Source organism: Pipra filicauda, unplaced genomic scaffold (assembly GCF_003945595.2).
Source record: "Pipra filicauda isolate LSUMZ 115617 unplaced genomic scaffold, ASM394559v2 scaffold94_size2452230_pilon, whole genome shotgun sequence".
Classification (NCBI taxonomy): Eukaryota; Metazoa; Chordata; class Aves; order Passeriformes; family Pipridae; genus Pipra; species Pipra filicauda.
Genome location: NW_024105142.1, coordinates 1,435,716 through 1,450,885, shown reverse-complemented (window position 1 = coordinate 1,450,885; position 15,170 = coordinate 1,435,716). Strand labels below are relative to the sequence as shown.

General features: G+C 38.6%; 1 protein-coding gene across 4 annotated transcripts in view; it reads left to right on the top strand.

The window, feature by feature from the left end:
- Nucleotides 1–13,304, top strand: part of LARP4B (La ribonucleoprotein 4B) — a 55,886-nt gene extending 42,582 nt beyond the window's left edge. For 3 of the 4 annotated variants that reach the window (XM_027720737.2, XM_027720738.2, XM_027720739.2), the window contains exons 11-17: nt 283–389; nt 907–1,161; nt 2,626–2,671; nt 5,577–5,741; nt 9,733–9,857; nt 10,518–10,629; nt 11,185–13,304. In XM_027720737.2, coding sequence (XP_027576538.1) covers nt 283–389; nt 907–1,161; nt 2,626–2,671; nt 5,577–5,741; nt 9,733–9,857; nt 10,518–10,629; nt 11,185–11,466 — 1,092 coding nt within the window. In that variant the 3' untranslated portion in view covers nt 11,467–13,304. The remainder of the gene's footprint in view (nt 1–282; nt 390–906; nt 1,162–2,625; nt 2,672–5,576; nt 5,742–9,732; nt 9,858–10,517; nt 10,630–11,184) is intronic. The other variant, XM_039391361.1, reaches the window with a different exon arrangement.
- The last annotated feature ends 1,866 nt before the right edge of the window (nt 13,305–15,170 follow it).

The following is a 15,170-nucleotide window of genomic DNA, read 5'->3' as shown; positions in this document are numbered from 1 at the left end:
GTATAGGATGGTGTGAAATAGGAGAGTTATTTAACTTAGCTCCAAGAATTTTGACTTGATGTTTTTCAATCCTCTTAAATTATCAGGAGTTGAATATGTGTAGTGGCTGTCTTCTCAAAAAACAACATCCGTAAGTTGGTTACAAGGCACTGGACAAATGCTTTATTGCTGTTGAGCCAATCTTTTAAGTACTGTCCTGCAGGGAATGACGTAAAATACAGGGTTCAGAAAAAATAATACTGGTTTTCCTTATAGTGATGAGCATGCAATATGTTTTTTTAGGTAACACCATTTCCAAATACTGGATTTATCAATGGGTTCACATCTCCAACCTTCAAGCCTGCTGCTTCTCCATTGACAACACTCAGACAATATCCTCCCAGGAACAGGCAAGTTCAGCTATCTTTTAACAATGTACAGCTGTTGTATTATGTGGCAGGTGGGGTTTTCATCTGCTTATATTAGTAACACCAGCTACCTTGAGGTTACTTGTGAAACTGAAACTGTTACAAGGTTAAGTGAGGCGAAAGGGCAGATGGTGCTCCTGTTGTTAATGGGGGTCCTGTTTCAAAATGTAAATGGACAGTCTGAAAGCTGAGAACTTGTCTGTTCCATGATTTGGGGTATTCAGCTGAAATATTCTGAGAGACGACATGATCAGCAGGATTAATCATATAGTATTTTCCGTTTCAAGTAGGTTTTAGGTAAAGGCTTAGTTGAAAATAGACAGTGAAAAGGTTCATTTTGATAATTCACCTGACCTGTTAAAATGAATGTTGATCATTCTTATACATGAAATACACAATAAAGGCCTAAAGATCTTGCTTCTTCTGAATCCTGTGTACAGGCTTAGGCCTCAGAAGATCTCTCCTAGTATGTATGTTGAAATGACTTTTGAATTTATAGGAATCCTAGCAAGTCTCATATACGACATACAATACCCAGTGCAGAGAGGGGACCTGGGCTTCTAGACAGTCCTACAATATTCAACTTTTCTGCTGATCGTTTAATCAATGGCGTCAGGAGTCCACAGACGCGGCAGCCGGGACAAAGCAGGACACGGATGCAGAGTGCTACTACGAGTTACACCAAGAGGGAAGTAGGAACTGGGCGGATGGAACAGACCAGCGTTGACTCGTCTCCTGGACTGGGGAGAGGAAGGTGAGTGCACTCTGTAGTTGTCCTCTGAACAGCCAAGTATTGCTGCTTTTAAACTACTCCGTTCAGTGCAGAGGTGTGGTATTGTGACTGTTTTCAATACTGCTTTAAGATGAGATTGTCTCCTCAAAAATAAAATCTTGGAAAGTACTTCAGAGGAAGTACAGGTGCAAAGTGGACTTGCATACTTTCCTACCAGATGAAAATCATTAATGGCAACTGATGAACGATGTACAGCCGTAAGATCTGATCCTCCCTTCTTTCTTCATCTGGTATAAGAAAGTTTTTGTATATTATTTGCTTGACTTTAATAAGGAAGTTCTGCCCATTCTACTGTTCAGCAGTGCACCTGAACCTCTACTAGCAGTGCTGATTCTTAACCTTTTCAGTTAAAAGATCAGAATTTTGACCAAATTGGACATAGACAGAACAAAGATGGTGGATTGGTGTGGATCGAAGAGAAAGGGCTACATGCAACTAGGGAAACTACTGTTATGTAGTTTTAAAAAGCAAAGAAACAAAGAAGAAAACCAACTATCTGGGGAGCTGAAAATCAGTGGTACCAATAATAATGTGAGAATTTAACAGGGTTATCTTGGAATCTTGTTAAATACAGTAGGGTTCTAATAAGCACTTTATAAAAGCATTGTGCAGCTTTGATAATGGCTGTGTTTGTCTCTAAGTAAATCATATTTTGAGTGACTTACTGAATTGGAAGATAAGTTGAATGTTTTGCAGATGATCCTATTTTAGACTTGTATCATTGCAAAATTAAGTGGGGATTTTGTGCAAGTACTGTAATACTTTTCTAAATCTAATTTGCCAAATTGTGTTATAACTAATGGATGAAAGTATGATTAAGAACTTAGGAAACAAGATTACTCAAACTATAGACTACAGAAAATTTACAGGAGTAGTCAGTACTTAGATTTATATTCTGACGTTTCAGTATTTAATACGTTTAGAATAATAAAAGTCAAACAAAAGAAATTAGAAAATATATTGAAACCAAATTAAAATGCATTGCAAATTTTGAACTCCTGCTTGGAGGGGCTTAACCTGAAACAGGGCTGGGGGAAAAGTGCTGAAAATGTTTTGGAGGAGCTTTACCTGAACTGAAAATAGTTAGCTATATTTGGAAGGTTACATTGGTATTAAAAAAAAAAATCCTAAAACTTTTACTTTGGATATTGTAGTGTTTTGTCTAACCCTTCTATGTAACCAGCACTGAGATGCTTTTAACACAGGAATTACTTGTAACCAGTGTATTCTTATGCTGACTTGCATAAGATCTGTACCTTTATTTTAACGAGAGGTTGCTAGGAATTTTTCCTTAAAACATTTTTTAATAACCTGTCTAGAATGAAGATGGATAAAATAGCAATTTGAATTAATTTCATTTGGTTTCATTAACTGTCTTCCATTCATTTTTAGGCAAGGTTTTGATTTCTGCTTTCTTTCCCTTAGGAAAAACTCATATGGCTACCGGAAGAAAAGGGAGGACAAGTTTACAGTGAGTGTTTGTGATCTTATTCATCTATAATAAATGTAGGGTAATAAGGCAAAAATATGGATATTAGGTGGAGTAGTGGGTGACAAAGTTAAAATTACTCTTACAGTAGCAAAAAATTTCCATCTTAGTGTTACTTTTTCAACTTGCCAGTGTTCACATTCAGGGCGAGCTAAACAGCTAAGCTGAAGTTCAAAACACTTAATATTTCATTATTATACATTCATGTAGGTGTTAAAGGACATACATCCTGGTGTCATAATGTGTAGCAGAAATGTTAATTATGAAGTGGTTCTGTTTCTTAAATGCATCTTCAAGAGCCACTTGGTAAGGGTATGCTGACACTACTGAACTATTGTGGTTTTGGTGAACTGAAATTCAAGGTTAATACCAAAATAGCCTTAATATACCAATATAGCCTTTTCAAAGGCTGTAGAAGAGAATAAACTTTTTGTTATAGGATTTAAGGTTTGATGTGATAAAACCAGTAATTTCTCTGCAATTCGTTTTTGCCACACTTGGCATGTTCATGAAGTTGAACCAGATTATTTCCTTATTCATGTTACAGTTGTAAAATAACATCACTGCATGAGCCATAACACTTCCCTATAGGTCTGGAATCATTGCATTTGTGTGTTTGTGGCTCCTGCTGTTGAGTAGCCTTAGTGAACTTAGATAAAGGAGCATGAAGGTTTAGCAAGTGATTCCTTCCCTTTGGTTGCTTTTAGTTCTTGTCAAACCTTCCCAAAGCTAGTGAGATCAGATTACATGTAGGATCCCCTGGACTTCTTTATTTTGCCCTTTCAAAGCCGCTTGAATTTTTAGATTGAGGTTTTCCTATTAACTTTTTTCTTTATTTGAAAGAACAAGGAAGTGGTACAGGTTAAGTGTGTGAGTGACTGGAGTGAAAGGATTACTGAGCAGAGTGGCACTTCTGAGTGAGCTGACTGCAAAGATTATTTTAACTCTGAGTGTAAAAACAGGAAGATGTGACTTCTTTGGAGACCCACGGTTCTCTTCTCTCAGCACTAGGCTGTAATTGCAGCCTGTGCAGCCAGATTCCTTAGTCTCTTTTGGCTCAGGAATCGTCAGTGTCCTGTTTGGTGATGTACCTTGAGCACAGGTGAGAGCTGCTGCACACACATGACTGTGTACAGTGGGAAGGAGCACACTCTGAAGCAAAAGATTAAAATTTGACCCCTTTAGACTGTGGAAATAATTTAATCCAGCATCCTAGTTCTTGTGTGATGCTTTAGCCATTAGATAGTGTACACAGGACGTCACTAAAATCAGTTGTATTTGAATGGAGTAATGACTTCTTTAGAAGATCTTTCTTTAAAAGGAAAAATTTAGAGAGTATGCATGTTTGCATGAGAAAGAAGATGGAACTGTTTGATCAGATTGTTTTTGAGGCTACAGTCATAAGCCAATTACTCAACTTGTAACAAATTAACATGAGAAACTTTATGCAATTAGCTTAAAATTCATTCAACTCTTCCCTCATCCTGCTAGTTTAAGATGCTAATGCCATTTGACTCTTACTATGTTGGGGTTTTTAGGACTCAACTGTGTAACTTAAGTGTTTGTAACATACAAGCACTTTCTATTGCAAAACTGCAGTCCACTTGAAGAAAAGCAAGTGCTATGATTTGAAGAATGATTCTTAAAAAACCCCAAGCTTTTCCTCTTGCAGTTTCAGCTGGATAAGTGTAGTCTCAGATGACCTGCCAAAGGTCACAGACTTCAGTTTTGGAGGTGTGCAGTCTTGGTTGCTGTAGCACTCTTAGACCATGTCCTGGGGGTAATGCTGGGTCAGTAGCAGTCCTGGGAGTTGCAGTTGTTCTTGCCTCTGTATTTGTTATTTCCCCACTTCCCTCTTGACGCACACTTCTTTTGACATAATTTGTAGTTTGTGAAAAGAACTCAAAGGTGGTCTTGTATCTGTTGCTCTTTTTGTCAGAAGCATTGTTCTCCCATTCAGACCATCTTGACTATATACTCATATTTTCCTTTTCAAAATAGGAGCTGTTTCAAAGAGTGCTTTGCATTTGGCATTTTGTGGCAGAGATCATCTTAGCACAGGCCTGAGCACAGTCAAGAAACAGTTACTTCTTTGTTTGCATGGTGCAGGTGGAGTTAATTGGTAACTTCAGTTACAGCATATTACGAAAGGAATTTTATTTTTTCCGTGTAAATAGAATGTAGCTTTATAAATCCTTACAAGCAGTCCTCTCAAGTGATCTTTAATTGTGGTACTTGTAACTCCTGAACTGCTGTCTCTATTGCATAATGGTTGCATTTAGCCCACTGATCTTTGGGGGTTTTTTTGCCTGGGGCATTGTTTTTCTTCATAGGCTTAGTGATTTTTTTAGTGAATTCTCTGTTTCAAAAATAGTTTTGACACTTATCTTTGCGTTTTTACATAGTGACCATATAAGTTCATGGTAATTAGATGAAAATTGCTGTTGTCTGTACTACATGCAAGGCATGCTGTCTTGCAATTTCTTGATAAATCTGAAAATAAGATTCTTGTTGACTCCTGTCTTTTATTTAGAATGTTACCAACTACACATAAATGGGCTTTATATTTTCACTATATCATGACACCTAAACCAGTGTTTTCCTTTCTATGTCAGTGTGTCTGTCCTGAAGGAAGGGTCTGTGAGAAGACTTTTCTTACTATACCAGTATCACTAAAGCTTATGCATATGCCACCCCATTTAAATAATAATTACATATATCAAGGGCAGCAGTGGAAAAGGAAAATATCTATTCCTTGGTACTGTGTAGTTTTCTTCGGAGTTCTCTAGGGCTTCCCTGATATAAATCAAGTGCAAAATACAGTTTAGAGTTGCATGTCTTTTCTGTCATCTAGTGCAGTAACCTCTACATGTTATTTCTATTCCAGAGAGGCCAAACACAGTCTCCACCACCCGTAAAACCTCCATCTCCCAGCTTTGAATTGGGTTTATCTAGCTTTCCTCCATTACCCGGGGCTGCTGGCAATTTGAAGACCGAAGACCTATTTGAAAACCGACTGTCCAATGTGGTAATAGGAACATCAAAAGAAAGAGTGAGTATGGGTCTTCATTTTTTTGGGAAACCAGCGAGTTGCATACCTGTTGTTTTCAGATTTGGTGGCTTATGGATGGAAATAACTTGTGGTTTTACGTGGGTTGTAAGGAATGCTTTTCAGCTGTCAAATGATGTGTTGCTGCCTTCTTCTCTTACATCTTAGAATTTCTTGCGTATTCTCTTTGGTGTGGAGTATGAGCACCAGTATAATAAGTAGATGTTAATAGCAGAGATTAGAAAATATGCTCTTTGCTGTTCTTAACTGCCTCTGGCTTTTTGATAGACTCAGGTGAAAAGTATGTGATACATTTTCCTCCTGTTTGAAAGACTTCTAAGTTGTATATGAAACGCTTAAAGTGACAGAGACAAACTTTTAAGCACCAAAATAATGAAGCTGCCCACATGATCTCAGTACACACGGCATCATAGCTGGAACAGAAACTGTTACCAAAACCAGCTGGATCCCAGCGTTGTCTTGTCATATTGCTCAGAAAGATTAAAATACACCAGGATAACTTGGCAACCACTGATTTATAGATGTAGTAGAGATGCAGTTGAAAATTAATGTTCAGTAGCTGTTCATAGATTTCATTCTTAGAACTGTCTCTGCCATGCCATCTGTGAGTGACAGTATGTTCTCCTCCAGAAAGACTCATATAGCCCTCTGCACTATGGAACACTCTAGGCCATGGAAGTCTATATTGGCTTTTTTTGCTAGCCCTAATTTAACTTGTGTTTTTCTAGCTGTACCACAACTGAAGAAGTTAACCCCTGGATTAGCAATTCAAATCAACCTGGTGAAACACCAAAATCTCTTATGTGTCGTCTCTAAAACCAGCCTGTTGCAGAAGTGGTTTTTTTGGTGCCCACATGTCAGTGGTGGATACGGGGTATTTTCTGGTCAAGGGAAGGGGGGAAGCAGCAGGGCAGCCTGCACCCAAAGCAGTGATTGTACATACAACTATCTGCTCTGTGTCCTGCAAGCGGTAAGAGGGGCAGCTATGTTCCAGGGTTGCATTTAGGGGGAACGTGCAGTTCAGAGCCATGGTAAGAGCAGTGTTTAACTTACTGTCAGTACTACAGATTATAGGCTCTTTTTGGCCAAGACTTATGCATTTTTAAGGTATCATACCTCTATTAGTTGTGAAGTGTTTTTTGACTATTGTATTTCATGATTTAAATATAGTTCCAGCACTTGCTATTAGTCCTGCAGCTGAAAACCCCTTGTTCCCCCATTACAAATCTAATACTTGCTTTGTACTTATTGTAAAGATCTTACACTTCTCCCCTGTAGAGGCAGTCTTCCTATCAGTCAGGTACTGAGGTTTTGTGATAGTGCAATGCACTGACACATTAAAAAGCTTCAGTTTTGAAGTTTATTTTTCCAGTTTACAGGAGTTATTCTGTACCATTGTACGGAGGAAAGGGATTATGCTGCCTTTCCTTGTTGGCATTTAAATAAAGAATAAGGTAACGGCAACTGGCTCCAAAGAGCAATTGTGTTCTTTTACAAAGGTGTTTGAGCTAACATCAGAATCTTGCCAATGTATACAGTCTGCTTTTCGCTTTGATCTCAATATTTTTTTATGTCACCTGATGTAGAGTTACAGAGCACTGAAGTAGAGTTACACAGTGCTGCTCTTGTTTTATACATGGGCAAATTCAATGTACAGAAGCTGAGCAGGCTAAAGTCAATAATTTTCAACAGTAGTTATCCAAGCATCATATCTTTATGCTCTCTGCTTTGTGATGCTCTTCTAGGTGTAGCTCTGGGGAATGGCAGGTGGTAATGATCCCACATTTTGTAACTAGGAAATGCAACACGTGAGATCAAGGGCTGTTTTGACAAGGAACAGCACTTGCATGTCTGCTTGGCTTGAAACTATTCACACTTAACTGTGTACCTGCAAGTTCTGATGCACTTGGGCCAGAATGCTCAGCAACTTGCAACTTCAAGCCTTTGCACACACTGTTATAGTAAGTAAAACTATAGAAGCTGTTCTTTTATTTCTAAACATCCACCTTTTACTGTCTTACTTTTCCTTTGAGTCAGACTAGGCTTAGATGTACTGCAATAATCTATGCTGCCTAATTTTAAAACAGTGACCACAGGAGTCTTAGGTTTTATGCGCTTTGAACAGTGGCTGGGCTGGGGGAAAGGAATGACTCTCTTGTTCCTTCTGTGCTTGTGTTTTTCCATTGCTTTCCCTTCAACATACCAGAATCTTTTCAGGTTTTAGAGTCAGACAGGTCACAAGCAGTACAAAGACTGGAGCACCCTTTAAAACAAACAAAATGCTTTTAAATGTGAGAAATATTTTTCAGGATACAGAGTTGTCTTTCTCTTTTCTTATTTTGTGCCAATTTAAATTCATTGTATGCATCTTGAACCTATTTGGTCTTTATCTGGAAGTACAATTTGGCACTACGCAAGTATCACTTGGCACTAGCAGAATCTTTTGAGGGCTATGGAAAAAACCTCTTTTGCTTGGTACCAAATTGTGCTATAGCATAAGAAAGGGACTTCTAAATGATGGTCAGATCCCCGTTTGCAGAAACTTTTTTTTTTTAAGGTTTGGGGTTATTAGCACCAGCTATTGGGATGATGCAGTTAGAGCTTTGAAGAAGACAGTTCTTAGTGCATGGCTCTAGGAGACTTTTATCTTCATAGGTTGCCTGTGGTTACATGAACAGATGCAAAGCCTGCTTTGTCACCAGCAGGTGCAAAATCTCCAGGTTGAAAGAATTCACTGGTTCCAGTTGCTAGTGTTGTTCCCCAAGGCTCAATATTGGAACCAGTCCAGTTTAATAACTTTAACGATGATCTGGACAAGGAGATTGAGGGCACCCTCAATTAGTTCACAGGTGACACCAAGTTGGGCAGGAGAGTTCATCTGCTGGAGGGCAGGCAGGCTCTGCAGAGTTATCTGGACAGGCTGGATCAGTGGGCTAGGGGGTATGAGGTTCAACAAGGTGTGAAGTGCTGTGTCCTCCACTTCTTTCAGAACAAACCCTGCAGTGCTACAGGCTGGGGGAAGAGTGTCTGAAAGTGGCCCTGTGGGACAGGACCTGGGTGTTCTAGTTGACAGCCAGTGGAACGGGAACCAGTGCATGGGCAAGAAGGCCAATGGCATCCTGGCCTGTATCAGGAATAGTGTGGCCAGGGCCAGGGCAGTGACTGTCCCCCTGTACTCAGCACTGGTGAGGCTGCACCTCAAATCCTGTGTTCAGTTTTGGGTCCCTCACTACAAGAAAGACATTGAGGTGCTGGAGCATGTCCAGGGAAGGGCTACAAAGCTCATGAAGGGTCTGGAGAGTAAGTCATATGAGAAATAGCTGAGGGAGCTGGGGTTGTTTATCCTGGAGAAAAGGAGGCTCAGGGGAGTCCTTACTGCTCTCTACAACTCCCTGACAGGAGGTTGTAGCCAAGTGGGGCTTGATCTCTTCTCCCAGGAAACCAGGGCCAGGACAAGAGGAAGTGGCCTCAAGCTGCACCAGGAGAAGTTCAGGATGAACATCAGGAAAAATTTCTTCACTGAAAGGGTAATTAAGCACTGGAACAGACTGCCTAGGGAAGTGGAGGTGTTCAGGAAACAACTGAATGTGGCACATAGTGCCATGGTCTTAGTTGACAAGGTGATGATCGATCAAAGGTTGAACTCTGATCTTAGGAGGTCTTCTTCAACCTTAATGATTCTATGATTCTAACTAAGTTTGTCAGCCAGGTATGTCCCAAAGGGACCTAAGCTTATAACTTTTTTGGAAACAACCGCAGTGTGTTATTTATTTGTCTGTGTTTCTAAATAAATGTAAAAGAAAAAAATAACATACTTGTTATAATACATATATTGGCTCCTTCTGTACCTTCCTATAGTTAATTTATCTTTATAAATCAAATTGTGAGCTGTTTCCTGGTTGTGCTAATTTTCAGGCAAACCGTATTAATTGGATATTATGATTGTCCTTCTGTACCTTTTTTCCTCCTTCAGAACATTAATGTGGATGCAAGTACAAACACTATTCCGTCAGGAATTCCTCGAGAGCCGTTGTTACCGGTTTCTTCTACATTGCCCAGGACCTTTGAAAGGTCTCCTTCGCCACCCCAGTCTTCTGAGTAAGCACTTAATTACATGGGTATAATTCTTCTGCTCTGAATCACATTTGCATTTCCTTTCATCAGGCAGAACAATGTAAATAGCTATTAAAATCTTAATCAGTGAAAGAAGTAATATTTTGTTGTGTATTGTACTTGTAGTAAAGGCAATAAAGTTTAATTTCTGAACAATATCATAACAGTGACTCAATCATAATAGTCTTTTAGCAGACCAAAGTTTAGTGTTGTGTTTTGGTTTCTGCAAGTATTTAGAAGTTTAATGAATACCTTACTGTCTTGTATTTAGCTAGCTCTGAAGCATGGAGAGTAAACCCATGGTCCTGTGGGCAGTACTGATGTCCATACCGTAAAGAAAGTTTTTGTAACACTTTATTTGGAACCTGGAAATCAAATTGAGGTGTTTCAGTATCAGGGGAAAGATAACTGAATAACCAAATGCTATCAGAACATCACGAATTACAGGTAGTGTCAAGTTCCACGGGAATATACTTTTTAAAATTTGATAACATTTTAAAAAGCAATGCTAGTCATCATGTGCTAGGCAAATTATAGCTATAACTACTTATAGTCCTACTCAAACTTTTTAGACCTATTATTAGAGCATTGATCTATCCTGAAGTTTCACTTTTCATGAGCCTTGCTTCCTGCTAATGCTTACAGGGACCCCAAGGTTGTGGATAAACAGCAGAGAGAGACACAGAGTACAGAAAGACTTTCTTCTTCCTCACTCAGTACTGCATGTAAATCGGTACAAGTCAATGGGGCTGCCATAGTAAGTGACCTTACTGCTTCACTTTTTCTTAATGATACAGTTTGATGCATTTAACGGAGTATTTATTGCTACCCAGTGTTGCTTAATCATGTGAGTCCAGCAACCCTGAATTTGCCCAGCAGCTTTAAATTTGTGTGTTGATGGCTTCATGATCACTTGCATGATATAATTATGCAATTAACAGTGCAAAAGATAGCTCCTTACCCAAATCCTCTCCTTGGTAGTATACTTGAGGTAGAAGCATTAGTACACATGTTGATATTTAAACAAGAGTATTCATCATCTTTCAGCTGGTTTAGAGTTTGTTTGAATGGGAGTTATTTTGCCCTATGCCGGTACTCCATTTTTCTGGAACACGGTTTTGCATTTTACCTTGTCTTCTGATTGATTGTCTTATACAACTTCTGTAAACTTCATAATCAAGCCCTCATCTGTATATTTTAGTACAGCAGTCTTTGGGGACAGGGACTTTAGCTTTTTTTGTTCATAAAAGTCAATTAATTTTTTCTCAGGGTGCTTTGTTTGACTCCGTCCTGTTTGCTTCCGATTTCACAGGAACTGCGAAAACCTAGTTATGCGGAAATTTGCCAGAGAACAACTAAGGATCCTCCTACATTGCAACCCCAGAAAGAACAGAAGCCAAACACTGTAGCATGTGGGAAAGAAGAAAGAAAGCCCACAGAAACAATAGAGAAAAACAGAGAACCTCCTCCTGCAAAGTCACATCCTGGACAACCCAAAGACCAGAGGAGACAGTCAGGACGCAGATCGTCCCCTCCAGCCGTTGGCAAACGCTTAAATAAAGAACAGAGTACCCCTCCAAAATCTCCTCAGTGAAACTAACACCTTGGGGGGATTTGAGAAGAGGTCTACTTCCCACAAATTAAACCCATGTTCCCACTAAGATACCTGAGAATGAGTTGCTGGTTAGGAGCTTGCAGTGATACTGGGCATATAATAATGCCTGCAAGTTATTTTTCTGTGAAGTACTTTTTCCCCTCTTGAACAAACATTCTATTTTTCTGGGTATTTCTGGATAGTTGTTCTAAACCTTACATTTAGATTGGTGCTTAATTGGAGGTGAAGCTTAGTGTGATTTTTTTTTTTTCCAAGGTGTAAAATATTTGTCTTTAAAAAACAAAATCAACTTTTTATTAAGCCTCTCTGTGGCTGTGTGAGTGCAAGCTCTGTATAGTGAGTTTTTTCTAAACTGTTAAGCAGAAATGTGCTGCTGCAATATTTTTAATAAACAGGTCTGCAAGTACATATCTAAAGTGTCCAAAAGACTGATAACGGCAGCTAGTGTGTAGAGTGCAAGGAGGTAGAACATATTTTACAAATTAGTATGTGACCTTGAAGACTTTTTTTTTTATTGGGCTGCTGTACTAAGTGTCAGCAAATGAACTTGCACTTTTAGGTTAAATGAGTAGCTGTTTCTAGTATTTTTTAAAAAAATAATCTTTTTTTTGATGTTTTGCACACACAAAATTAATTCTACGGGGCACCATAGCAGTCTTTCTAAAATATTTCCTTTTTTTGACTTACTGCAAGCAAGTAACCATCTTCTCACTCCAGAATAAAACTGATGTTATAATTTGCAAATACAAAGCACATTGTGAATAGAAAGAATCAAGTCTGTGAGCTTCTATGATGGTGAAGCCTGTTAGTGAGTGGATGTTATCAGGAGAAAGCAGTGTAGCCTTCTTGTGATAACTTTAGCTTCCCTGTGCTTGTAAGGGAGTTAACTGAGTCAGCGCTGTATATTCTGGTTACCCCTGTGCTCTGTGTAGACTTTTTTTTAAGCTCTGCCCCAAGTGCTCTTTGAAAGAGTTCATATCTTAGTCAGCCTTGTGTTGACATCTTCCTGTAACTACGAGCATTGGCATATGGATTTAAATTTTTCAAGATGTGAGATAGTGGTGTTTGTTTTGTGTGGTGGAGGAAGAGATCCCTGATATTTACCTCTGGGATGAGGTTTCTCACACTTATTTACTTTAGGAGTGATGCGCTTTCTGAAGGACAAGGATGCACTAAATTAGCAAGTTTCTAATAAAGTTGAATATAAATTATTTTTGTTTTAAGATGCCTAAAGTTTTTCTTTAAATGTTTAAACTGCAGGAAGTTCAGACAAAACTCATTCCTGCTGACTATGACAGTACAGTTTATTCCACAAAAATGTTTATTTAAACAACTGATTTTTTTAAAGAATTATTTCCATCCAATATTTAAAGACTTGAATTTTATTTAAACTTGAAAATGACTTTGCCTTAACTTTTGTACAAGACAGCTTAGAGTTAATGAGGTCTGACCCCATGGAGGGTTAGCATGAATGGAATACAGAATTACTCAGTTACAGTATGTATCTATTGTCACTGGTCTTACTGGGTAAACATACTGTAGTACAGGAACTAGCAGCAGTTTTTGTAATATACCTTAAAGATCTTAAACAGTTGATCTTTTTCAGATTGTTGAAAAACCTGTAAATGCAAATAGTCAATACTGTATTAAATATGTGCACTTGGAAGTGTGTGCTTTGCTTGTACAGTTGTAAATAATCAGAACATATAAAAAGGTACCCTAAAGAAAAAAATCTGATAAAAATTATTGATATTATAAATGTTGCTGTTGAGCTGGATGTAGATAAACTAAATGTTGTGGTTTGAATATTACTTTAATTCGTTGTTTTTTCTTTTTCTTATTTTATTCTGGTGTGTTGAACTGACTCTGCCTCTTCACTGCAAAAGGGAAATGGAACGAAAGTCTTATTTGAAAGCCCTCAAATGTTTTCCCAAAGTCCCTCTAAAAACAAGGGATTTAACCAATTCAAAAGTATTCTGCAATGTAAATAATGAATTTCAGCAGTCAAACTGTAATTTTAAAGTCATTAATAAAAATCAAGTCTAATTGGGGAAAAAACTTGACTGCTGCAAAAATATACACTGAAGCTTACCTGTGTGCTTTCAAGAGTATCAGTGCATGATTCACAGAACTGTAAAGTAACTATAGAAGTTGACTCCTGATAAATCTCCTATTACAAGCATCGATTGGTAACTAGTTGACATTTTAAAATCCAGCCTGTTGTATGCTGCAGAATTGGTCAAAACAGGGCATGCCGGAGTCTGTTGATTTTTTTTGTTTGTTTGTTTCTTTGTTTGTTTAAAAAGCGCACTTTGTGAATGCTGTGGGAGGAGATAAGACCCCGACAACATCACCAAAACCGCTCAACTAGTTCTGTCATTGGATTTATTTTTTTTAATACTCTTCTCCTTTCCCCAGCAGCAGTGAACACGGTAGCTAGATTTGTGTATGGTTTAGGCCAGCTGTATGATTCATTTTGTTTGTCTGCTGCAAGTGAAAGGCTTTCCAGCTGCAAACAATCGCGAGTGGTTCCTTACAGCGACTGTGTACAGCTCGTCATGATGCTCAGCTGGTACCCGAGGTGATATATTGAGACCAGCGGGGTGTGTTGTGCTGTTCTAATGTATTCTGCTGCCATTTGTGCTAGGTCAATACACTGTAATTACTGCTTACCCAGCAACAGTCTGTTGCACCAAAAGTTTAAACCTTCCTCTGACGTGGTTTTTATAGCTTTTTTTTTAAAAAAACGAGGTGACACGCCAAATCGCTGTGTAACATACCATACAACTTCTCCTTACTGCATTTTACTTCAAGATTTTCTTCTCCCCCCCCCCCCCCCCCCCCCCCCCACTCAGTGACAAAATGGAGTTTTCGGAGTAGAGTTGTGAAGTTGCATGCAGACTGTTGCTACGATACAGAGAGAGATTAAAATGTGGCTTTTACAATGAAAAACCTCCCAAAAGCAGTAGCTGAGTTAAAGGTTCAGGGATGCAGTAATTAAAATTGGCATTTTACCTTGTAGGACTGTGTTGTGATGCTTTTCATTTTGAAAATGAGTCAAAATGGGATCTGAGACTCTCATTCCAGGAATTTTAAAGAAATGAAGGTTGCTTTCAAAACCAAAGGTTGTTTCAGATCAGTCCCTCACCATGACACTGTCACTCACAGCTTGGAAATCTGTGAACAGTGGCAATTTTTTTTACCTTGCTGCATTACCCTTCAAAGCCCTGAGCAGTTGGCATGGAAAAAGCCCTTGTTGGAACATGGTGCAGTGTATCACAAGCAACAGCTGACTGTAATGGTGCACACCTATCTCTGTATCTCCTTCAGTAGCTACAGGTAGGGACTTTTGTGCTTTTAACCGATTACACTAATAGCAGCAGACAATCTGAGATTCCTAAGGAGACCTAACAGCTGCCAATTCATGAAACAGAAGTGTAATATGGGAGCCTTTTTGAGGGTTTTTGTTTTTGTTCTTCTTCCATTAAGACTGGAATCAAGCTTACATGTAAACTATCAGTAATTTAAGTTTCCTTTTGTGTCATAAAATGTAAAACTGTCTAATTTGAAAAAAAATATGTAGGTTATGAAAAATAAAGATTTAGGCACTGTTGAATTCCTGATTTTTTTAATTAAACCTTTCTTCAGCAGTATTTTTCATTACCTTTTGTCTTTCGCTCCCA